The sequence below is a fragment of the Epinephelus lanceolatus genome, chromosome 20 (genome assembly GCF_041903045.1).
Source record: "Epinephelus lanceolatus isolate andai-2023 chromosome 20, ASM4190304v1, whole genome shotgun sequence".
Lineage (NCBI taxonomy): Eukaryota > Metazoa > Chordata > Actinopteri > Perciformes > Serranidae > Epinephelus > Epinephelus lanceolatus.
The window spans coordinates 26978035-27004490 of NC_135753.1; the positions used below are offsets into that span (position 1 = coordinate 26978035).

At 42.1% G+C, this 26456-nt stretch overlaps 1 protein-coding gene across 2 annotated transcripts in view; it reads right to left on the reverse strand.

Moving 5' to 3' along the window:
• ctnnd2a (catenin (cadherin-associated protein), delta 2a) overlaps nucleotides 1-26456 on the reverse strand; it is a 374464-nt gene that overhangs the window by 245895 nt on the left and 102113 nt on the right. For both annotated transcript variants that reach the window (XM_078162769.1, XM_078162768.1), the window contains exon 3: nucleotides 10557-10669. In XM_078162769.1, the coding sequence (XP_078018895.1) occupies nucleotides 10557-10669 (113 nt within the window). The remainder of the gene's footprint in view (nucleotides 1-10556; nucleotides 10670-26456) is intronic.

Consider the following 26456-nt stretch of genomic DNA (forward strand, 5'->3'; position numbering starts at 1 on the left):
ATGATGGTGTTGGACGTCTTTTAAATGTCTTTTCAATGTTTTGTAGTGTCTGGTTTATCTGTGCCTTGTATTTAGCACTAATTAAAAAATATTAGCAGGCTAACGCACTAAACTAAAATGGTCAATATGGTAAACAGTGTACCTGCTAAACATTAGCATGTTAACATTGAAATTGAGGTGGCTGTGGCTGAGATGTAGAACAGACTGTCCACTAATCAGAAGCTCGGCAGTTCGATCCCCAGCTCCTCATTACCGCATGTCAAAGTATCCCTGGGCAGCATCCTTGGGCAAGATACTGAACTCCAAGTTGCTCCCAATGGCTGTTCCATCAGTGTGAGTGTGTGTAAATGGTTACTGAGTAGCAGGTGGCAACATGTATGGTAGCCTTGACCACTGTGTGTGTGGATGGGTGAATGTGACGTGTAATTAAAAGCGCTTTGAGTGGTTGGAAGACCAGAAAAGTGCAATACAAGGGCAGTCCATTTAGTATTGTTATTGTCAGCATGTTAGCATCCTGATGTTAGTATGTAGCTCACTTAGCCACTTGCAGCAAGATACAGGAATGTGCCACCACAAAATACCACCCGTCTCCACCCAAGAACCTTTTGCCTATTCTTAGTTGGTCTACCCGTGTTTAAAACACCCACGTACGTGAGCTAATTTTGGCAGAAAAGGGGTTTTAGTCCTGTTAAAAACAGATGTCAAACTGGTTTTGGAGGCAAGATAAGAAGCTAAGTAATATAGATGTTAGAACACTGATGAAACAGAATGGCAGAAGAGAAGTGAACAAAAGACGAAAGAAGTTATAGAAAGTCAGACAAAAAGTAATTCAGTGACGGACACGCAGTGAAGTTCATCAGAATATTTCTGGCGCTCACCATGTGTCTGGGGTCTATTAGCTGCTGTGATCAACTCTACAGTGTTTGAAGACTAAGCTCCTAACAGTGGTGTGGATGTCTCCTCCTCAGGGTAGGACAACTTTATAGTCTAGTAAGTGTGTTTGCCCCCTGAGAGAAGTCTTGGGTGCAGGGTGAGGAAATGTGTGGGTATGTGTGTGGGTGTGCTCGTACACACGGCACAAAGAGCGAAACTGGTCCCTGCTGGTGTGGAACTAAATGTCACAGCTTGATTAGAATAAATAGTCCTATATGGGCTCTGGGACTGGGCACCAACACGCAGCAGGGCGAGCATGAGTGTGTGGTGACTCACTGCTTTTGTTCTCTCTCTCTTTCTCTCTCTCTCTCTCAGCGCGCGCACACACACACACACACACGCACACACTTGGACACTCTGGCTTCACCTCTCTCTGACCTACCCCAGGGGTCTTTGGGCAGATGTGAAGTCTGAACAACAAACAGAAAGCTGTTACTGCCTCAGGACATGAACTTTACACCTCACTCTGACTCCATCTCACTCACTCGCACTTTCACTCACACACATACACACTTCTGTCTCTCAATCTGTGTATCTGTTCAATATGTTGACTTGATGGTAGTCACTGGTTGGGCACACTAACAGCTAGTTAAAAACAATTCTGACACACATACTGTACACATGGGAGCTTCCACGACCACTGGATATTAGAGGAGGATTTATCTGTCAGGACATCACAGCATCTGGCGCTCTTGTGCATGTATTATTACAGGTGTGTGCATGAATATATTGGTGCAGATGCCCATGTTTATGCACATGCATGCATTTATGTTGCACAGTGGAGCCAGGTTCAGCCATACTGCATATATTTCTTTCTATGCGAGTGCACTAATTTGAATTTTAGTGAACTTTTATGACGTGAATTTGTCATTTTGTTCTCTGCTTTGCAATTCTTAGTTGAATAAACAGCAGTAGGAAAAAAACCTGCGACGCCTGAAGCAAGGATGTGCCTGTTTACAAAACAAACATAATCCACATGCTTCAACCTGTGCACATCATAAATACGTGACAGCAGGACACATAAATGATCTGGCCGAGGGGAATGTCTGGTCAGCAGAGCTCATCAAAACTAGCACCAAGCACACACACACACACACTGCTCGATGCTCGATCCAGTCGATGTACTGTACTGCACTTAAGTGGATACACACACAGAGTTCAGTTTAGTAGCGCCGTGATAATACAGTGAAGTTAAATAGTATTTGTAAAACACGAGGAGAGGAGAGTGAGACCGACGTGTAGAGCAAGAGAAAGGCAAACGTGAGAGAAAATGAGACAATGAGAACAAGCGAAAGACAGAGAGAGAGATAACAGGGGAAAAAAATGAAAAATAATAAATCAATGAACCTATTCTGTGGCTGCCACAGGGTAATGAAAGCTATTTATTAGCCCATCTATCCCTTTTGTCTCTTTCCTCCTCTCTCTCTCTCTCCCTCTCTCTCTGTGTCCGTCCCTTCCCTCACTCTCTCTTTCTGCGTTGCGTTCCTCCCGCCCCCAGCATTGATACTCTCATCTCTCTCCACTAAACGCTAACAATTCCATTAAGCACAACAAAACACTCATTTAGAGGTCACATTTGTTTCGCTCAACTTCGCTTGTCATCTGCATACCAACTGAGGGGCTGCCTGCCTCGGCTTGGATTCCTATTATCTGACATGACCTTTCTGCTTTAAAATAATTGGCGGATCATAATGGACTTGCTGCTACTCCCTTTTTCTTTAATGACATGGCTTTAAAACAACTGCACGCTGTCTCTTCCTCACTGTGCATTATTTGTTCTAAAGCATAACTGATTGCTGCAATATCTACATTGTATCATCTATCACATCATATATGCATAAATTCTCCATAACACTAGCCACGAGGCACCAAGCTGGTACTATATATTTGCTGGCAGCCAGCGGAATATGACAACAACACGATTACATTTAGCCTGTGAATCCATAAGCTTACGTGACATCTCATATACGGCCTTGATAATCTACAGTATTGCCCTGAGTCACGATTAGCTTAGTAGCCAGCTTCACATTATTTCCTCAACAGTTAACAGGCAGTGCTTTAATGCACCAATAATATGCCCCAGAATGCCCGGCAAGGTCACTGCGAGGCAGACGACAGCCGGGGGACCTTTAATGATCTGAATCTGTCAAGGAATTGTACATTTATCTGCCTTACATCTCACTGAACTGCAAAAAAAAAAACACTAGTGAGGCACATGCGAACCACCCGTTCTGCAATCTGCTGGTCATTGAGATAATTTTCTGCATTAAGATTCTGCACTTATGGATGATTTATTTCATTGTTCCTGAAAAACAGATGTGATGCAAACGCTGAAATGCCAGCACAAAGTTCAGAACAAATGTTTTACTGGAGTAGGATGTAATGGAAGAGATGAGAGCAGCCACTGAATGGGGCTTTTTTAGAGCTGGAGCAAATCAGTTTAAGAATAATTCCAGTGTTTTGGCCTTGGCCTTGTACAGTCCAACTTTCCTTTGGAAACATGGTCAAATAATTTCGAGCTTGATGTCAAACTGGAGACATAGCCATTTCAAAGATGGGTAAGGATCCTGCTTGTTTCCCTCTTTGTTTGCACTTTTTAAACATTATACTGTGATGTTTCCTGGAAATGACACTCAATATAGCTGACAGCAAGCAGCCCAGGTTGTTATTAGTGATGGTCATTTACCAGAAACTTTCAGCTCCCTGATTATTTCCCTCTAGCCAGCTGCCACCTTATTTAGGTTTTGCAGTGAAATGAGGAGGTTTCATATTGAAAGTTCCTTAGCTCAACTTCATGAATCAGCCGTTCCTCGTCCATTGCGGCACTTTCAAAGCAAGCAACAGGAATAAATAGAAAAAGGGCATCTGATGTCACTGGTGGCCAGTCAGGGCATCTCTTTTGTCAGCTTCAAATCCAAAATGGTGCCATACTTGGGTTGAGAGAGACTCTGTCATGTCTCGTCACTAGGCTTGTCACGATACCAGAATTTCAGTAGTCGATACCAATTACCAGTGAATTTCCACAATTCTCGATACTCATTCAATACCACGATAAAAATCAGAAAACAGAACTCATGTATTTCTAAATTCACTACTTTAGGCCTCATTTACACCACAAGCGATGTGGCAGCACCCGTGTATTCACACCAAAACCACACAGACGCGTCGCCCAACAGCCGCTGCTCTCCCGTCAAAATACAAACCACACCTGAACAGTTGGCTGTGGTAGTGCACCGTGTTTGCAAATCTCCAATAAACCCCAAAGAAGAAGAAGTGAGTTTGGACCCAAAGCCCAGGGTGGACAGGTTTGCGCGTCAGTGATTATTCCAACGCTTGGAGAATTAATATTCAGCTCAACAAATGGGTAAGTACATGAAATATGTAACGGTCAGGTCTCGCTTGGTCAAGGGGGAGATGTCTACGGTGGCCGGGAGAGGTCACAACACACGCAAACTCATGTTTTTTGTTGAATACCGCGACCATTTGCTCACAACTCGCGCAAAAAATCGGCGTCTTTTCTATTTTCGAGCTTGCTCACGAAAGATACGTGACTCGAGCAGCACGTAGAAAGGATGCAGCGTGAATGCTCTAACCTTTTTTTTTTTTTTTTTTTTTTTTTACATGCTCGCCGAAATGAAAACGCGAGTAAACAGCAGCGACCGTTTGCCAGCGCGTGTAAATGAGGCCGACCCTCTCCACACACGACTCCTACTAACTGACTTTTCCACAAGCCGAGGTGTTGTGGTTCCAGCAGCACTTGTAAAAGACAAGACGATGGAGAACAGGCGTTCTTCTTCGGCGCTCGTCCTCGGCACCAACTGACGCGCGTATACTGCCCCCTACAGTTCCAACAGGAATCGACATGGCCCGCTGAGGGCAAAGTTGTACCCGGTACTTATGGAGCCGGAAAAAAAAAAAACAGGTACTGATGTATTTTTTGCGTGTTGGCATCGACTTGGTACCAAAGTATCCCTTCTCATGACAACCCTACTCGTCACCCCAAAAAACACAAACTTTCTACCAAACAAAAAACTCTTCCCTCCACCTACTTCCACTGAAATTTGCTCTCTGGCATGTTGCAGCTGCTCGGCTTGGCAGTAAATTGCACACAACCTGTTGGACACTAGTGGCTCCATTAGTCCGTTTATAAACAAACATCATGTTATGTTAATCATGTTGTCATATGACTCATTACTAATGCAATGTTGTTGAATTTAGCGCCATGACACAGGCAAAACAGGTTGCTGATGTAGGCTTCTTTTTAATATGCCTGAACGTACCATAATGACAAGCGCTGGTTCAGCCAATTTGCATTAAATCAAACCAGTTTCAGCCTGTACACCAACCAGACCGTCAAGACAGGAAACTGACCTCGCTCTACTTTTTCATGTCAGTTCCTGCTCTTCGCTGTACATCATTTAGTGCTGTATTGGTCGTTTTGGCATCTTCGTAATGTTGAAAAATAGATGAATACTAACTGAAATACATCAAGCATAAATTCAATGGTATACCCCTTTAAAAGTGCACCGAAGGGTTGAGCTGCACAGCCAGTCAGGCAGAAAAGACAGCAGGAGCAAATGTTTCCCACTGGCTGCCACTTACCACTAATGTTAGAAAAATGATAAATGAGTCTCGGCGTGGTGTTTGGAGACTACGTGTTTGCATGTGAATGTGTACGTGCGCCAGTGTGCGTGCTTCCTTCCTGTAAAGTGTTGTGTCGCATGCCAACGGTTCACAGTGTGAACAGATGTTAGTCAGTAATGCCCTGGGTTTTCTGCACCACAGTCAGGCACTTTTTTTTAGGGTCCTCAGCTCTGAGGAGGAGTCCGTGGAGATGCCTGAATTGCTTTATCGAGCGGAACGCAACTAAGGACACGCAGGCTCGCAGCGGATGCCAAGAACACACATAGACACACAAACACAGCATTCGCTCCAAGCATGTGCGGCACAAACCCACAAACAGAGGGTGCATGAAAACCCACACATCTGGAATAATAATACACACACAGGCACCCACAAAACTACAGGGTACCAGGTAGCTTGTGCTCGTAAGTTGGCTTTCAGCCTGACAGGCTTCTAACAGAATAATGGACCCATTGCTGAGTGAATACGGTGGCTGCAGCTTAAAGCCCACAGGAAACATAGTCAGAGAGAATATAGACTGTCATGAAAGAAGAAACATAACTTTAGAAAGATAGTAAGCTTTTTCATGGAACGTCAAAAAATGCTATATAGAGCATATAAAAGACCCCCAGTGTTTGTCTGTATATTTAACTTTCTCCCTTTTTCCTCCCAACTATTGTGTCCGCCTTCCTTCACTTTTACCTTGTGCTTTATTATAACACCTATTCTCTCAGAGTCGGCCACCACCCTCTATATTTAGCCGCTGCCTGTCACCGAGACACTGATGAAGGAGAGGAAAATGAGTGGTGATGTTGGAGACCACGGGAAAGGTTAGCACTGTCTCTTTGAATAGCATCAGACTCTCTCTGATCATTCATAGTTATATTGCAGACACTAATATCTATACTTAGGCTTGCAAAAAAAAAATCAGGCCCTGTTGGAATATGCATAAAGGATAGTGTCAATCAAGATGAAATGGAAAATAAAAATGGGCAAACTCAGAGGTGAGCTGTCACATGTGCGTATGCATGAGCACAAAAAGGAAGACAAATGCACATCACACGTTTTGGTTGACACGCATTGACAAATTTGCGCTCGCACGGGGATGGATGTGGACTCCATGGCATATAGAGAGCTGTCAGCAGACAAAAGCTTAGCTAAGCCAATCCTCTATATCTGATGTGATAATCGTAAGATGATGCAACCATGAGACAGCAGACTTGACAGCAGACAGGCTATTGCTGGCACGATGCACAAGCAGACATTCACACAAGCTTAAAGCAAATGCACCCAAACAGATGCACAAGTTCAGATAAAACCACAGTGAAGTGTTTCTTCCACAGACTTTTAACATATGCTGAGGATGTTAAGAGTTCAGATGATGTTGCCAATCAGGAGAATTAACACAAATTATGGTGTATATAAGAAAAGGACAGGCCACATGTTGAGCTCAAGTGAATATTAAGCTCCTCCAAGAGATAAAACTTGCTGAAAACATATTCAAGTGGGTCCAGATAAGCTATCTATGGCTCTATCAAGACAGGGTCTCAGTTCTTTGCTTCCTTAGCTGCCTCATTTAAAAAATATTGACTGACCTGTCCAAAATCACAGGAATAATATATGTGAATTATGACGGCTTGCCATTGGCCTAATAAGCCAAACAAATCAAAGAGTCAAGAGTAAGTGTGAAAGATGAGCTGAAACCTTAGAAAAATCAATGTGAATACATAAACATATGGAAGGCTGATTCTGCGTGATTACACTGACTCGAACTCTTGACTTTTTGAGTCTTATCTGGTTTGTTTAAAGCAAACTATTTCCTTGGTTTACGTTTAAAAACTAAAAATGCGGATTACACCAAAACAGTCTTGTTGACAAATGCACACCAACTATAACGACATACAGTCACCAGCCACTTTATTAGGTACACCTGTTCGACTGCTTGTTGAATAGCTAATCAGCCAATCATGTGGCAGCAACTCAATGTATTTAGGCATGTAGACATGGTCAAGACTAATGTTCAAATCAAGCATCAGAATGGGGAAGAAAGATGATTTAAGTGACTTTGAACGTGGCATGGCTGTTGGTGCCAGACAGGCTGGTCTGAGTATTTCAGAAGCTACTGATCTACATAGATCTCTAGGGTTTACAGAGGATGGTTCGAAAAAGAGAGAACAATATCCAGTGAGTGGCAGTTTTCCAGGCAAAAATGCCTTGGAGAATGGCCAGACTGGTTCAAGATGATAGAAAGGCAACAGTAACTCAAATAACCACTGGTTACAACTAAGGTCTGCAGAAGACCATCTCTGAAGCAACAACACGTCCAACCTTGAAGCAGATGGGCTACAGCAGCAGAAGACCACACCAGGTGCCACTCCTGTCAGCTAACAACAGGAAACTGAGGCTACAGTTCACACAGGCTCACCAAAACTGGACAATAGAAGATTGGAGAAACGTTGCCTGGGCTGATGAGTCTGGATTTCTGCTGCCACATTCAGATGGTAGGGTCAGAATTTGGTGTAAACAACATGAAAGCATGGATCCATCCTGCCTTGTATCAACGGTTCAGGCTGCTGGTGGTGATGTAATGGTGTGGGGGATATTTTCTTGGCACACTTTGGGCCCCTTAGTACCAACTGAGCATGGTTTAAACACCACAGCCTACCTGAGTATTGTTGCTGACCGTGTCCATCCCTTTATGACCACAGTGTACCCATCTTCTGATGGCTACTTCCAGCAGGATAACACACCATGTCACAAAGCTCAAATCATCTCAAACTGGTTTCTTCAACATGACAATGAGTTCACTGTACTCCAGTGGCTTCCACAGTCACCAGATCTCAATCCAATAGAGCACCTTTGGGATGTGGTGGAACGGGAGATTCACATCATGGATGTTCAGCCGACAAATCTGCAGCAACTGTGTGATGTCATCATGTCAATATGGACCAAAATCTCTGAGGAATGTTTCCAGCACTTTGCTGAATCTATGCCACAAAGAATTAAGGCGGCTCTAATAAAGTGCATGGTGAGTATACATCAAGTCTGGGTACCTGAAACAGCAGACACCAGCATATATCCAAAATCACAATGGGTAAATATATATGGCTCACTAGCAGACATATGAATAAGATGACAACTGCCAGCTGGTCTAATATTTTCCTTTCTTTTTTTTAAACAACAGTTGATCAAGTTTTTGCTTTAAGTATCATGCAAGTAAGAATAGTTTCACATGACGTTGGGGACTGCACAAGCAACACAAATGCAACGCATAATAAATGTAATCTGACACAAACCCAAATTAAGAAAACGATGTAGAGTTGAGTTAGAGTATGTATTTTTATCATATCACTGAGCTGACTTCACCGATATTGACACACTATACTGTATGTGCCAAAAAACCTGATTACTTTGTCTTTGATGTTGGTGCTCACGTTATTTTTAAATCACTATCCCAGTATATTAACAAATTATGGAACTTCAACACAAGCCCAAGAAGGAAGCCTTTAAACTTTCCCAAAAAGTCTCATCTGAGACTCATCTGGAGCACAGAGTATGAACTGGGAAGGTTCAAAAGTGTCTTTTTTTTCCCGGTGTGCTCCTTTTCCCTGCCCCCCCTCAGGGTTGTGTACTTATGCAATAAGCTGCCTGAGGGAGTCAGAGGGATGCTGAATTTATATGAACCCGACTCTTTGACATCACAGCAAAATTCATGCAAACACAAAAACCTACACACACACACAAACGTACGCATACACACACATACAACACATCCCCCTTCCAGAAACTTTCCAAACTTTACTTTTCCTCAGGATTTTTATTTACAGGGCGGCAAAGCTTGTGTGAAGGAGAACGTGAAGGGACAGTGATTTCGCACAAGGAGAGGGGCAGATATTAAGCTCAAGGTTTGAGCTGTTAGCATAAAATCCAAAATTAGCATGCTAGTCGCATACACCTCCTCTCCTCCATCCACCCTTCCTTCATCTTTGCTCCTTCGCTCTGTTGAGAGCTCTCTTTCCCTCATCTGAAAACAATTTTGGCAACAGAAAGGTCAGATGTATAAACGGAGAACATAATTAAGTATTTTGAAGGGTTTCAGGGCTGTGGCTAATATGCTAATTAATACTTTAATATGATGAGAGGGGATCCAGGAAGAGCAAGACTTGACCCAAGACTCTGTTGCAAACTGAAGTCTCTAAGTGGAGTTTTTGTGAGCACACATATGTGTGGGAGAAGGTGTGTGTTGTCACACCCTCATCAGTGTTACCAGGGCTTGTGGTGACGTGTCTGTTATATGGAGCCCTCAGTGACTATCATAATGTGTCAGTGGTGTATGTGTTTGTGAAGACTGCTATCATATTCTCACATCGTTATGTCATGCGTGTGTCTGTATAGTAGGCTGAGTGTAAAGCTCGCCACAAGCTCAGTGTTATTTTACACCATCTAACACCATGGATGAGTGTGTGTGTAAGTGTGTTTATCCGTATGTGATTTTGCCTGCAACCTCAGGGTTGTCCTAATCCATCCAGCTGATAAATTCACCCCACAGCAGGGGGAACACTGTTCTTTTCCAGTAGCATCACTCCACAGATCCGAGGAGAAAACACCCAGGTTGTGTGTGCATGTGTGTGGGGTGAAGGCACATAATGGTGCAGTCAGCACTAGTGTCATGAAGGACGCACAGCCTCTTCCATCATGCTCTATGTTAACACATACACTTGTGCGTTTCGGGGAGCACACTCACAAAAATACAAGCCTACCCTGTACACATTTTTGCATATGTTTGATAAAGGCAGGGTAAATGTGAGCCCCAAAGTCCCACTGTTACCTGACAGTGTTTAAGGACACACACACACACACACACACACACACACACACACAGGCACATATCCTCTCCACACAACAACCCAACCACCATACACAAAAGACACGGACAGTGTATGTTACCTGATATCCCCTCCCCACCACACACAGACAGAAAAACAGAGTTTGCATGTTACCTGATGCTGCTCATGCTGCCTGCCTCTGATCCCAGTTTGCATCTCTCCAGCTGGGTGGCGACAATCTGACGCTCTGCCTCAAGTTCCCTGGTCAGGCGTTCAAACTGAAGCTCCTGAAGAGATAGAGAAAGACCAGGTGTGTGTTAGACAGAGCAGGAGAGGGAAAGACCTGAGGTTCTGCTGGGAGGCACCTTGGTATGACAGTGTCTTTACTTCAGAAATACCAACACTGTTTCTTCCTCTCCCATCTGATTGGTCATTAGTGGGATAAGGTTGGGGTGGTAAAGCTATTACAACCATAGATATCCTTCCCCAGTGTACAATACGTAACCTTTTAAAGCCACCCAACAGCATCAGTATAGTATTTCGATGTGAATAATAAGTTGCTTTGGGACCGCAGCTTACGTGTCGGGTTGGGAGAAGCAAAGCATTGTCAGCCGCGGGTCATGGAAACAGCTTAGGGCTGGAAGACACCTCCGCGACAGTTAAAAATGAAGTGTGATCATTAACATGAATGTGATTGACAGGTGGGAAAAGGCGTGAGGCAGAGCGACTGGTTCAAAGTGTTCTAAATGTGTGAGCAAAAAAATAAAAAAAAGCCCTTTAATCCTAACCCCTGTGTGGTGCGGGAGGGGTTGACAACCAGAGTCGTTGAAGCACTCCTCTACCCGAAAACTGGGTTACAAACTGTAAATCTGTCTAACGAAGATATTTGTGGAATTCCTTCATGAAATGTGTTTGTTATTCCCAGATGAGTTGTTTTCCTGTCTGGTTCAACAAAGAAATGTTCACATTTGAAAAGTGACAGAAAAGTAGATGAGAATTTAAAACAAAAGAGTTTTTGTTTTGTTTTTCCACAAGGTAGCTGGTAACAGCAGTCCTCTGCTGACAAGAAGATGACACATCTACTGGCTGGATCCTCTGATTTTACAGTGAAATATACATTTTAAGTGATGGCATTTTTGGTACCTGATGTGAAAACACTGCAGTGGTCTTCACTGTAGAGTGGACTACTGTAGATGTGAAGAGGAAGAACAATACAAACTAATAACAGCCTGTAGCACAATGGAATATCATGCCGCCAGCGCAAATTATTGCAATGCAAATGTAATTCTACTGCTTAACATCACGATCATTGAGACTGAGGATTAAATGTCTATTGCCATGATTACTTTTCAGAGTCATGGTGTTACAAACTGCTATTAGGGATGCACCGATCCAATATCTGGATCGAATATCGGCCACGATATCATCAAAAGAGATGGATTGGGTACTGGAAAATGCAACCTACACCTGAGGCGATCCTTTCCCTTTAAATCTACTGCAACGCGAGCTACGTCATATGTCATGGAGCGAAGGAGAGAGTCTGCTGTGTGGAGGCATTTCACACTATTTCAACTGCTGTTATTTTTGTTAAAAATAAATAGTTCATCATTGCATTAATCTGTTTCATCTTGTTTCAGTTTATCTTAGGAAAGAACTGTGTAGTCATCAATGCCTGATGCCTCTAGTCTTTTCTGTTCTACATGTAAAGGTATATAGCTTTTTAGGTCAACCATGGTATCGGATTGGTATCAGGTATCGGCTGATACCCAAAGCCACAGCATCGGCATCGGTATCGAAACTGAAAAAGCTGGATCGGTGCATCTCTAACTGCTATACAGTGTTTAAGCATGGGATAAGCACTAAAACTCATGGACACCTTATTCAAATTGGACTTCATCGATACCCCAATGTAGACCCTGGTGTTGTTGTTTTTATTTAAAAAAAAAATATATATATATATAACTTTAACCCCCACCCCTAATGACCATTTGTGTATCACTCACCCATTGTTATGTTAAAGTTTTGAACAAATTTTGTTTGTCTTACATAACTAGAGTGAACAAAAATCCCATATCTATGAAAATTCTTGAACTCAAAGGCGACCATGTTTAACAACAGGAAAACTATATCGAAACATCGGTTTGCGAACTTTCATTCAACTTGTGCAGTATAACCTGAGTCTCATTCACCTAGTCATATGATCAGTACTTCCCAGACAGACAGCCCTTTCTGATGGGGACCTGACCAAGAGTGAAACTTGGTATGCTCTCCTGCAAGCCAGACTCCATTGACAAAAACGATCATTTTACCTCACTGAACACAGGAGCTGCTGCTCTACAACTGCCTCTATCTGGAGTTTATTTGTGTTAATGTGGGACTTTGGTGAATCCAAATTAACCCTTTAAAACACCAAAGTCACACAATAACTCAAACTAACGAAATGATTGAAGCAGCAGTAGACAAGCAGCTCCAGTGTTCAGTGAGGTAAAATTACTGTTTTTGTCAATGGAGTCTGGCTTAGAAGAGACCATAGATGAGTCAGTCAGAAAGGGCGGTCTGTTTGGGAAGTACTGAGCACATGACTGGATTAATGAGAGTTGGATTATACTGCACAAGTACGAGGTTTCAAAGGGATGTTTTGATATAGTTTTGCTGTTTTTAAATGTGGACCCCTATGATTTCAATTCATTAAGATTTGTCTCTGTTTTTGAATTCTTTGTTCACAGTGGAGGCATGCAAGTTTTCTTCATAAATTCAACGTAGCATAAGGTGAGTAACTGAAATGGTTATTTAAAAATGTGGGGGGTGACGTTCCTTTAAATTTGTGCTTCTGTCTGTCTACACGCAGCCTTAATTGATATTGCGTGTGCCTACAGTCTGGTGGGTTTCATGTTCTTGCCAGTTAACACCCATGCCAACACATGGCTGGGAGCTGTTTTCGTATACAGGCTGTATAGATGGTATATTACCCCTGAATGTGTCACTTTTAACCCAGTCCTGTGTGCATGTATGTGTGTGCTGATGTAGTAGCTCTTTAAGTCGCTTGCTGACAGTTGTACATCAGTCATCCCGCTGTGAGCCAGATAGATGTGATTTCAAAACCAGCAATCACTGTGTGTAAGTATGTGCGTGTGCGCGTGTTTGTGTGTTGCATTCAAGTTAATCACAGGCACACGGAGGCAGATCAATAGTGCAGTGAACTCCACCCTACTGAAGATGCTGTGTATGTACGACCGAGCGCATGCGTGCACGAGACCCAGAGAGGGAGAGTGTGTGAGCGAGACGTGGAGAGAGTGTATGCTGGTTTGATTGGTTTTCTCAAAGCCATTTGAAGCTCTGAATGAGTTGATCCCCAGTCGCTATCTCAAGTCTCCAACCTCAATCCCCTCTCCTCCCCAACACTACAGAGCACAATGCAATTCATCTCCCTCTCCCTCACCCCTTTTTTTCACGCACGCTTACAGCAGCCACAAAAATATGCACACTCTTTCTTCCCCTCGTTCCGTCTTTCCTCTCGTACACACATTTATGTCCTTGCTTTCTCCCTCGTCTCTCTTCTTCTCTCCCTTGCTCACACACGCACAGTCTCTTGAGTGCCAAAAGCAAGCCCCTGACACATACATATGTAGTACTAGCTGTAGTAGTTCATTGATCTCACAGCAGGAGATTCCTCTATCTGTGGGACACACTGTACGGTATATGAAAACACATCAGCACAGTCCCCATGTGATGCAAGTTCACACAGAAACTGTTAATAAGTGAAACCTGTGACATCACACCACGAGCCAGGTACAATCCCACTTTCTTCCCACTGCTCTGCTAATCTCTCCATTCACTCCACCTCTCCATGCTTCCCTCCATTCATCGCTCTCCCTCCTGTCAGCAACTCCTCTCTAGATTTCCCTGGCTCTACCTCGCGACAAGATAAACCTCATACATGTGAACAACAAAGTAGCAGGTTCATCCACCCCTATGATTTGCAAAGCGAGGTGACGCTGGGAATTTGAGCAGGGTCTATTAAACCCTCCGGACCCGTAATTCTAAATTACAGCTTTGTTTTACAGCAAGGTGCCTCGCTTCAAAGCCCCGCTCTGCTCCCCACAGCAGACTGCTTTGTCACCTTGTTTGCCACTGCTGCAACTGTTTTAAATCCTCAAGGTGTAAAAATGCAAATCCCTGCACCTAAAGTAGCATTATGCTAATTGATGATACATAATGCCTCGACTGTAAAGTATCTTAAACGCCTTCTGAGGTAACTTGGGAACGCTTGGATGCAAAAACAAATGGAAAACCCGTTAGGCCAGCTCTGTGCTGAGGTAAAATTTGTTCAGTTATGCATAACCTTTTGTCATACATTGTTTTCAGTTAAATCCTTTGCCTAAGGACCTGGTGTGCTCTTGATACATTACGATAAATGATGTCTACGGGGATGAACTGCCTGACTTTCAAGAGCACATTCATGAATTTGCTAAGTGATAGTACTAGTATTTCTACCAGATAAGTGAGTTTAACTGACTTGTCCAATTACATGCAGCTGTGCATTTTGATGAGCTGAAACTACAAGACAGCAGAGAGCACATTTGAAGCCATCATAGCTAATGTTGGAAACTCTGTTCTGCAGTTTTTATCTATAATTATGGATGCCAAAAGATTTTCTGGCTTTTGCAGTCACATAAAAATTTGATTTTTGTGACTTGGAGACCCACACCTCTGTCTGTTTTGTGTGACACACAGCATTGTACACCACTGTGTTGTGAACAGATAAAACAGCTGCTGTAACATGGTGAAAGAAATGTTGACACTGTCCTAATTACTACACTTAGGGAATCTTAAAAAAAGGCAACCTGAGAAAGTCCTTGTGATGTTTTTGAGTTTTTGTTGAATTACGTTTTTAGCACAGCATACATCTGCCAGCTCAGTAACATTTGACTTGGTGAAAGCTTCCTCACTCGCTTAAGCCGGAAAATCATGAAGTAAATTCAACCTGACACAAACATGAAATCTACAGACGGATGCGAGGTAAATTATTCTGTACTGGCGATGTAAATAAGTACTCTAACAACATTGTAAGTAAGCTAGGTGCAACAGAGTGAGTCTTATTTTAAGGTGCTGACATAATTCGATGTAACTACGATGAAAAAAGAAGCCTATACAAGGAATTAAACTTGGCATGCCGATATGAACTGCAAGACTAAGAGAGGTGTGAATTATGGGAAATATTAACACATACAAATATAACTGCCTGTGCCACATAGCTGGTAAAAGCCTTATACTGGGACAACATCTGTTACATTATTCACTTAGACGAGTACATTTGGAGACGAGCAGTAATTTTCTTTTCCTACTATACATTTAAAGGAGGCAACCAAGCTGTTTCTCAGCTGGGGGAAATTTATCTTCCTGACCATGCTTCAAAAAGTTACCCGAATGCCATCTCACCAAGAACAGTGCAACAATGCAGATTCTGGACCAACTTATAAACTTAATTTTAACTCATAAACATTCAAATCAGAAGGATAGGATTTGTCATGCCAGCTATTTCTGACCGTTCTGCATGTGTGTTTTATGAACGCGCTGCTGTTCTGCTGATTCCATAAACTGTAACCTAATTACTAACCTATTTGTTTTGTGTGTAGCTGTGTATTTTACCTTGGTATGTGCATGGACCACAGTTCAGTATATCCAAAACCGATGAGCCGGCAGTTTCAGCTGGTGCTCCTTGCGCTTCGTCTGTGTGCTGTGTGTTTCTATTAAAACACACAAGGTGTAGGATTCCACTATGTCGTGCATGTGTCATGCACGTGTCACCGCCTCCTTCCTAGGACTGAATAGGAGACTGAAAGCAGCACCCACAGCCCCAGAGATCTCTATGGCAACTGTAGAGCCACGTCCACCCCTCACCCTGGCATTATGAATTAGGTCCTGACTCCTCCCACACACAGTCCCTGCCCTGCCACATACCTGCACTGCTCTCACAGAGGTAAATAAAAGCAAACCAACACCTGTAGAGAAGTGATCAGTCTGTTCCTAACATTTCTTAGTGAGCAGGTCTACTTGGCTGTCACCTCAGCATTTTTCACTGGATAATTAATGCTAATCAGACAGCTGCACACACAAAAAAACAATGTTACCGCTCTGTGCACCTTCAGCTCTTCAGCTATTGCTGTACTTATTTCTACCAACACAGCTGCATTTGAAATTTAAACTTAAGAATAATTGAAGGAAATAAAACAGTATAAACATGCACTGGCTTAACAAGTCAATCCTACATACATAAACAGTATAAAGCCAGAAAATACTCTGTATATTATATTTATGGACATAAAACTTAAACCTGTGTATTAATGTGCACTAAGCCCCAATAGTTCCAGAGGCAGAACACAGGGGCGCTCTCCAACCTCCCTGTGGAGGAGACAAAAGGAGATCCCCTTTAAGGCAGGTTTATACTTGTGCGTCACCTCTATGCAGAGCCTACGTCACAGCCTACACGCATGGCCGGTGCCATTGCCAGCGTTTATACTTGTGCGGTGGTATGGCCGTGTCACTCTGCAGTTACACCTTCAAAACACTAGTCAGCGGTGGAGGTTTCTGTGAAGTGTTGTGAAGTTTAGTTGATTCAAAACACACAGACAAACACTTGTCTTTATCTGGACACATTTTCCCCACAAATACAACATGCTAATGTTTTTAGCACAAGCCTATGGCATTTTACATTGTGTAAATTAGCCTAGCAGCTAGCAGAGATTTCCTCTGCTCATATGAAGCCAGGGACAACAGCAACATTTAACAAAGGTAATGTTACAAAATTTGGCTCCATTACAACTCACAAGGTTCACTGACAAAACAACTGACTTATACTAAACACATTTTCCCCACAAATACAACATGCTAACATTTTTAGCAAAAGCCTATGGCATTTTACATTGTATAAATTAGCCTAGCAGCTAGCAGAGATTTCCTCTACTCATATGAAGCCAGGATAAATCTCAAATATGACTCAAAATACTATTTTGTGGAGGCTTAACTGTCTTCACAATTTATTGTTTCTTATCTGTGAAATTAATGTAAATAAAAAGCTTCATTTCCACTGAGGGAAATGGTTTCAGCTTACAAAAACAGCCAGGGGGTCTGCATCGCCACAGCATGTAGTTACATTTCTGGGGAGCTCGACAGGCTACGGCGTAGGCTCTGTGTAGGCACAGAGTTAATTTGACGCAGAAGTATAAATCCCACTTTAGGGATCCACAGAGCATCACATTATCCAACTGCAAAGCCTCTGAGACAACTTTCACTAAAATAAGAACATACCCAAACTAAACAGAATAAAAAAAAGTGAAATACAAAGCTTTTTTAAGTTAAAGTGGGAGCATTTTATTTGCTATTGAGGGATTTTCATAATGTGACCTTCTGCATCAGTGAGTAGAATAAAATTGCAGGCAGGAATACCTACAGGTAATGTGCACAAATTGTCGAGGAAATCAAGCCCAGATAGAGAGCCAGGATCCAGCCCTACAAAGTGCTCTCTGTCATTTTCATGTGTTTAAGTTTTCAATGGAAAGCACAAACTTTCTATCTCATTCAACGCAATCTCATTGGATAATGTTCGGAGGTGTTTTCCAGTGGCAATAAAACAAAACACTGGCAACGTTTTACAAGACACGGGCAATAAATATGTGGGGGCTAATAGTGGGACAGAATGCAGGATAACATAGAAGTGGCCCATGTATCACAGCTTTAAATGGGATAAATGGCAGCCATAGTCGTATAGTTCTTTCACCGTTTAAGCTAAATTTCTCCACTTGCCACCATAAAGACACTGTGTGCTGTCTGTACGTGACTGTCTGTGTGTGTCTAGAGATAAGGCCCAATCATTATAAAGTGGCCTATGGGCAGCTATTAACAGTGCTGTTTTTGGATAGGAGACAAAAGGCTATCAAATAGAGCTATGACCTTCTAGCTGAGAAGTAACTCTCCCTCGCTCTTTCATTCTTTCTCTCCCCTTCCTCAATCAGCGAAGAGGAATGAAAACAACTGAGATGAGATGAGTGGGAGAGGGGGAGTGTGAATGGGAGCTGGTAAAAAGGTCACTCTCCTCTCCTCCGTCACTCCTATGCATATTAAAAATTCCCCCACACACAGTAGCAGTCACCCCTGTTCCTCTTTTCTAAACGTACAGCTGTGGTTCATGTAGCCTAGGTATGGTTCAAATTTAGCTGACATTCATTTCTGCCCGTCTCTCTCCCCCTTCAGCTTGTCTTGTCTGTCACTTTAATGAGTGTGAAAAGTCAACCACGAGTCAGAGGGGGCAAGAATTGGAGGACAAGAAAAGGAGGGAGTAGAGGGAGAAAGCAGGGAAGACAGAAAGAAGAGACTGTTGATGAAAGTCACATGAGCTGATGGCCGAGGGGAGGCCCACACCTGATCCACTCCCTCTGCATGAGCATGTGCGCACAAGAAAGAGAGAAGATGAAAAAGAAAAGAGAGGAAAACCAAGTACCAACGTGGGCTGATCATGTCATGATCATGACTTTTTTCCCCCAGCAATGCAGGTATTGTATGTCTGAGTATGAACACTGGGGTTTAGTTTTACCTGCCATGGGGCATGTGTGCTTGTATCTCTATCTTAGTAAGATCAAACACCAGGCTGAAGACTTTTGTGTGAAGTCATAGCTACCGGTACCTTTTAATCACGATAGTCAGTGAACAAATCTGTTCAATCACACAAAGCCTGTCTTTCTACTTGCTTAAAAAGAAAACAGACCAGATAGACCAAAACTATAGATGCTGCAGCCATAGTTTTGGCGTGCTGGATAGCCGATGGAGCCTTGTGGCTGGCTTCCTGGCTTTGGGGCATTTTGCAAAGCGCCCCGAAGCTGGAAAGCCAGCCAAGTGTCCACCTTCAGCTTTCCGGCTTTGGGCACTTTGCAATGCTTCCACCTCCTTTCTGAATATGGTGGCTCCATGAAGCTCTGTCGTCTCTGCTGCAAAGTGCCCTAAAGCCGGGATGCCAGGCATGATCTTTTGCTTGTGGCTTCCTGGGTTTGAGGCACTTTTTGGTGCTTCTGCTTTCTCTCTGGACCTGGCATTCTCACTCAGGTGTGCTCTCAGGTACCAAAGTTAATGGCAGTGATGGATTTAATGTTAATCGGTACTCAGTAGTGCCAATGTTGTTTGGTCGGTACCCTCAAAAGTACCGAGTTGGGTACCCAACTCTATTGAAGTAATTGCTGAGATCTGGGTAACAGCTACATAAAAAAAAGGCTTGACAAGGCAAGACAGTCATCAGGTTGTAAACAACAGGTTAGCCACAATATGTACCACTTTATTCTAGAAATAAAGCTGGAAACAGCAGTGCTCATAATTTTGTGAATAATGTATGCAATTAAATAGAGGCTAGGTCAACCAAGAAAACAGTCTTAACAAGTTACAGGCAAAACAGTTTGGTTAATCATTTACAGTTTGTTTTCTTTTCCAAATAATAAGATAAGCTGTAATATAAATTAATTATCCTTTAAAATAAAAGCTGATTTTAGATTATGTGTGGTTACTACTGGTGTTGGGAATACATGAAAGAATATAATATCAGGGTGGTGTCCTCATACAGAGGGGGAAAACAAGACTGTGTATGTGTGTTTGCGGACAGGCATGACTGTGCCTGCATTGATTGTGTATTACTGTTCATGTGTGCACGTCTGCGTGTAGGTGTGCACGCAGGTGCTCGAGCCATCTGGCAAATGGTGATACTAGACAAAGAAATATTACACAGCTCGTTCTGGCTTCCTCCTGCATCAACTTTGCTCATTAACACATATCTTTTTCCATAACACATGATTCATTATTGTTGGACACCAGGGATACTAGTCCTTCCTATCGCAGCGATGGCGGGCCTTTTCTGTACCAGCACGCTTCTAACGAAATTTAATTTATATTAGCAGCAATACCTGAGGGGTGTTCTTTAATGCGATTATGGGCACGGCAATAATGCAATGGACAGCTCATCGGTGCTGATAATAAAAGTAAAGACTTGAAGGGATTATGGCTCATAAACAGCATAAATGCACAAAAACAACTCAGAAAAAAAGGCAAATACTAATACTACTTTTACTGGATTGCCGACTACTCCTGTCCCTACTATCAATAATAATAATAATTTAAAATAAATAAATAAATAAATAAATAAATAAAATAATACTAGCAATAATAGCAACAATAATAATAATTGAATTTAATTTACTGGACAGGCTCCCCGAGCAGTTGGGGGTTCGGTGCCTTTCTCAAGGGCACCTCTGCAGTCCATGCTCCATATCTGGTCCGGACGGGGACTTGAGCCAGTGACCCTCCGGTTCCCATGGAGTCCCTATGGACTGAGCTACTGCCACCCCAACAATAATAATAATAATAGAGCCCAGTGATGGGAAAAAAAACACATAACAGTCAAAACTATGAATGAATCTAATTGTGCCAGTGACCCCACAACACTACATCCTACTGGATTAACTACAGGCAAGACTAGTCAACAATAGAAGACTGCTCTCAGGGTCTTATTTATCCTGGTTGGTGGACTCACAGATGAGGGTAGGAGATGTAACACAAATAGGAATAGATTCAGTTCTGCAGGATATTTAGGGTAATTTCTCCTGTGCACTGTGTTCACAGTAAGCAAAACAGACTGTTAAACTGCAGTTTACCTATAACAGTACCCAACTGGTCCAGATTCCCCCTTAGTCATTAGTTCAAGGTCTACATAGTTCAATACATTTAGCATCATGTTTGCATTTGGTCATGTCATCAAACTACTTCACTGTCTCTGTCAAGTAGCTGTCTGTTAGTCACTCACTCTACTGTATACAGCAGGAAACAGCACTTCAAAATAAAAGCTCTGTGCCAGAAATTCACTGTACTTCAAAATATCAAGTGTGCTTTTATTACAAACTTGTCGCCTTCGCAAGACACTTGTGTTCCATTCAGAAAGGACTCGCGACCCACTTTGGACCGCGACCCACCAGTTGGAAACCACTGACCTATGATGTAACACATGATAATCCATCTTTAATAAAATCAGAATGTTTGAAAACAGCCTCATAGGTCATTTGTCAGTTCATTGTGTTCGAACTTGTAGCAAATTCATTTACTTTGACATTTAAGTTTAAACCCTGAGAAGATATAAGTCTGATAAAAGTATTGAATCACTTGGATCAACATGAAGTGCAATAATGATTTCTGAATAGAGCCTATTTTGTTGCCAGATACTATCAAATTTAGTCAGTGACAGTGACAGACTCACAACAGCAACTGTCATATCCTATCCCAGGACACGAAGGCTTTTATAAATATGACAAACACAACACAATGTACTCCCAGACTAAATTTACCATCATATTTCCGTAATTTTCACAGTTGAGTTCATTGGCAATGAGCGCAAATGTCTCACAAAGGCAGACAATGGTGAGGCTGATATTAAGACAGAAGCACTGAAGCTGCTCCACTGGCAACAGTCTAAGTATTCATTTATGGATAAAGTGACATTACCCAAGTAAGAGTGTAAAACTGGCAGCAATACAGAGACAAAAAGTGCTTTTCAATGTCACAGCTAAAACAAACTCTCTGCAGACACTTCAGATGTACTTTTGTAGTCAATACAGTGACTTTGGGGTCTGTGTGCTGATAAGGTCCAGGCAGGGAGTCGATGATGTATACAAATACTGGCTCGACTCATAGAGGAAATCCCTGTCAAGTCTGTTTAAGGGCAGATTTTTTGCTTAATTGACTTGCGGGGGTTGATTTTAGAAAGCAGAGAAAAAGATCCATTGTCGCATTCAGGGATGGATGAGTCTCCCTCTTTCATAACTGATGCTCATTTAAATTCTGTCTGGTGTGGACAGCTTTGGAGCCAATTATTACCATCTGAATTGTGTGACTCATTATACTGGCAGTGTGTTTTACTAAGGCGGCAGCTGACAGGAAGTTTTGGCAAAAAATAGTTTCAGCCGCTATCAGTAAGTGACATACCCACGACCAAAGGTATTTTTGTGATTTATTTCATGTTTCTTGCATTGAATTGTGTTGTAACAGGTTTTAAATGGGTTAAATCTAGAGTTTAAGTAACAGGAGAAAAATATGACATCATTATTAATTTAATTTTAAAGTATCAAAGTGTTGTAAAATGGTGATGTAATTCACTCTCAAAGGAGAACTTGTAACCTTTCCTCAAAGCGGTGTAGAAAACTTCATAACCACCCCGCATGTTTTGCTCCTGAGTTTGGAGTATTTTTAGTTCCAATCAAACTTTCAGTGCGAGTCCTGGGAGTGATTCGGAGTTGTTTGATAAATATGAGCCCAGGATTAAAATATCTCTGGTCCACGCAGAGAGGAATTCAGGAAAACAGCTTCAGACGAATCAAAGAGCCACATCACTAAACAGTTGAAAATAAGCTATTCATGAGGCTGAGTCCAGGCTAATAGTTTGTCACTAAAAACACTGAAAATATTTACCATGCTTTTAGAAATAAAACCTCTAATCCACCAGCGTGTTACTAGTGAACCAGTAGTGACGACCAGCAGAAGCAGCTGTATCTGTTTGGATTTTGGATTCTAATGCGCCTTGAAATAAAAAAGAAATGCACAGACCTGAGACGTATGACTGCCAACAGCTGGGCCATAACAGTTTTATATGCATTATAAATATTCAACACACAAACACAGCACTACTCTGACAGATCTCTCCCTCGTTAAATTATTTAAGGGCTCAGTGGGCAAAATGAAATCATCTCTCTCTTGGTCTCCAATTTTGCTCTCTCCCTCACTCTGTCACTCTTCGCACTCTCTCCTTCTTGTTCCAGTATGTCTGTCTCTCTTTCATTGTGTGTGTGTGAGTGTGTGTATGCGCGTGCAAGTGTATGTGTTTGTGAGTGTGGGCTTGTATGCTGTAAATAGGAAAACCCTGAGCAGCCTGAAAATAGCAGTTTGGATTTTAAACAAGCTAAGTGGGATGTCAGCCTGGTTAAGACACACACACACACACACACACACACACACACACTACAAAGCTCTCTATGTGCTAATTATGGCCATATATTAGCATAGCTCTGGTCTGTCAAAGTTGCATAAGACTAGAGCAAGCTAAAAGGGAATACTGAAAAAGAAAAAAGCAGGCAAAGTTTGGAGACAGGAGGATTCTTTGTCATTTCTTATGCAAATATCAAAATTACATATAGCTGACACATCATTTTGCTGACTATAGCCATTTCCAAAAACACAAATGCACCTTTGACTTTTCACACACAAGTGCACTGCCAATAATACAGCAAGGTTTAATTCAATACAGTTCAATTCAAAGGGCCTTCACTGGAATGGGAAACATAGGTTTACATTGCTGATAAAAAATGTGAAATAAAAACAAAAACTGTTTTAAACAATAAGTAAAGAGCTATGAGAATCTGGTTTATACACGACAAGCCCCTACACAAACATTACTTGTAAAAGAAAAACCCACAACCACAGTTGTCTGAACCCTGCTACAATGCTACTCTAGAAAATAAATGACACCGAATGTAGAAATATTCCAGCTTATAATTCATAATACACTCAGTAAGATTCACCGTATAAGTAACGTGATGTCACTCTTCCCATTACCCTTATCCTACACTTAACCACCTCTCTTTTGACATCATACTTCATAGCTAACTAATCGCTAACTTAGCATTAGCGTAAGTAACATAAGGTAACCCCTCCAATATCTCCCATTACCTTAACCCTAACATTGACCACTTCTCTATTAAAATAGCTAATTAGCTAATCGCTAACTTAGCACTGTATAAGTAACAAGATGTAACCCTTCCCATTACCCTTGCCCTAACCTTGACCACTTCTCTTTTAACATACCTCATAGCTAATGTTAGGTAATCACTAACTTAGCATTAGCATGAGTAACGAGATGTAATCCTAACCCTACACTAACCTTGACCACTTCTCTTTTAACATAATACTTCATACCTGAACATATTACCTCATAGCTAACATATGCTAATCACTCACTTAGCATTAGCATAAGTAACAAGATGTAACCCTTGCCATTACCCTTGCCCTAACCTTGACCGCCTTTCTTTTGACATAATACTTCATAGCTTAACATAGTACTTCATAGCTAATGTTAGCTAACTGCTAACTTAGCATTAGCATGAGTAACAAGGTGTAACTCTTCCAAGTAAGGGATAATGTATAGTGAGCCAGTGACAGTTGAAAAATAACTCCCGACAGGGGAATGTAACCCTGCATGTCAGGGAAAATTCCCCTGAAGAACATGGCTTACTACTTACTTCTTCTAGTTGTTTGTGCCAGTTTGCTCCTGACGGCCCTGCGATTTTCTCTTCCTTTCTGTTTTTCTTTTTTGCTGGGGACATGTCATTTTTTAGCCAAACATCAAGTGTTTTGTCCTCTCCAAAAATGTTAAAAGTGATGTCCTGAAAATGCTGCGTTTTGCCACTCCGATCTTATTTGGCCTGTGTGGACTAATGTTAACTGATTTTGATGCTCCTCAGTCTAAGGCTGCTGCTATGGCGTCCCTAGCAACGGAGCAGCAGAGCAGCGGTGATACCTCAAGAAATAAACATTGCAGAATTTTGTTGATTGACCAATCAGAATCAAGTATTTAAGAGCGCCATGTTCTAATTACCGTTACCCTAACCCTAATGCTGTGTTCCAGGCAAGTTTCTGAGCCCATAAGTCACCACTTCAAGTCACGACTCATGCCTTCATAGCTTTCCAGGCAAGTCATGCCAAACTGTCAAAGCAACATGACGGACCGTGTGGGGTTTCTGTTTGTTTATGATCACTTCAATCGCCAAAGGTGCCGGTTCCTTCCTCATTTGAGGGAAACGGGGAAGGAGAAACGGCACTTAAGTTCACAGATGCTTTTCTACTTTTTATTTTACGTTATCTGTGTGTTTGGAAACGTATTTTGTATTGATTTATTCTTGCACTGGACACTAGCTGTTAGAGAGGCAATAATGCGTTAACATTAGGGTTATTTTTTGTTTATTTCTCACCTTGTATCACCTGCATCAACACCGCATCCATGGGGCTGCCATTGCTGTTTAGAGGAGTCAGGTAATTGGTTTAGAGGGCTGTGTGACATCAGAAAGCGTAACTGGGAGTACATCGATCAGATACGAGCTTACAGGTGGTAAGTTACGGGTTTGACTGCCGCTCCAGTGCACTTTCACGGGTAGAAGGTTGTACAAACACGAGTTATGGGTTGCCTGGAACTTTTAACATAATCCTTCATGGCTAACGTTAGCTAATTGCTAATTTAGCAATTTCGTTGGGACTTCCACTTTGCAGGCCAAGGAGCAAATGGGACTGTTTGTGGACTGATGTGTAGGTAAGGGGGACGAGTCATGTAACTAGAAGGCGGATCAGATAGCTGCAAAATCTGCGATTATTTCTACTGGGGAAACTGCAGCAAAAAAGGCGCACACTGTTTTCAAATTGAACCTGCCCCAGGATTTGGTACAAGACTATACCAAGTGGGACTATGAAGATGGGGGAGGAAGCAGCAGGTTTTCTTTTTGTATTTCATTTCCTACCAGACTTGGTAAAATTAACTCTAGTCTGAACAGTGTGTTGCAGAGTAATTACACATTTATAGGCCTTCATAGAAAGACTGATGTAAGTTACATTAGTAATAGGTCTTTTTACCCATGCTAGTAGCAATCGTCTGGCCAGGGAGTATTTAAAGCCCTTGTTTGATTCATTAGGGCCTTTTGTCTGTGGGCTGGGGACCCCTCCTTCATGTGAGTTTCCTTTGTTCTTGTATTGGAGACATTTATTGAACGTACACTGATGCTGAGAAACAGTAAAAAGCAGAGCTCTGAACCAAGTTCCTGGTTCTCCAAATCTCCCAGAACTGCTGGCTCCCATCCTAATCAACAGGGTTTCACTTTCACACCCTAACAGGTCTATTGTAACTTTTTTTAGGGCTTTCACACATATGCAAAGCAGACAAAACAGTCCAATTCGCTGACCTTTTTTTATTCTCTTATCTGAATGCACCTGTTAGGCTCTGGCCTTTTTTAA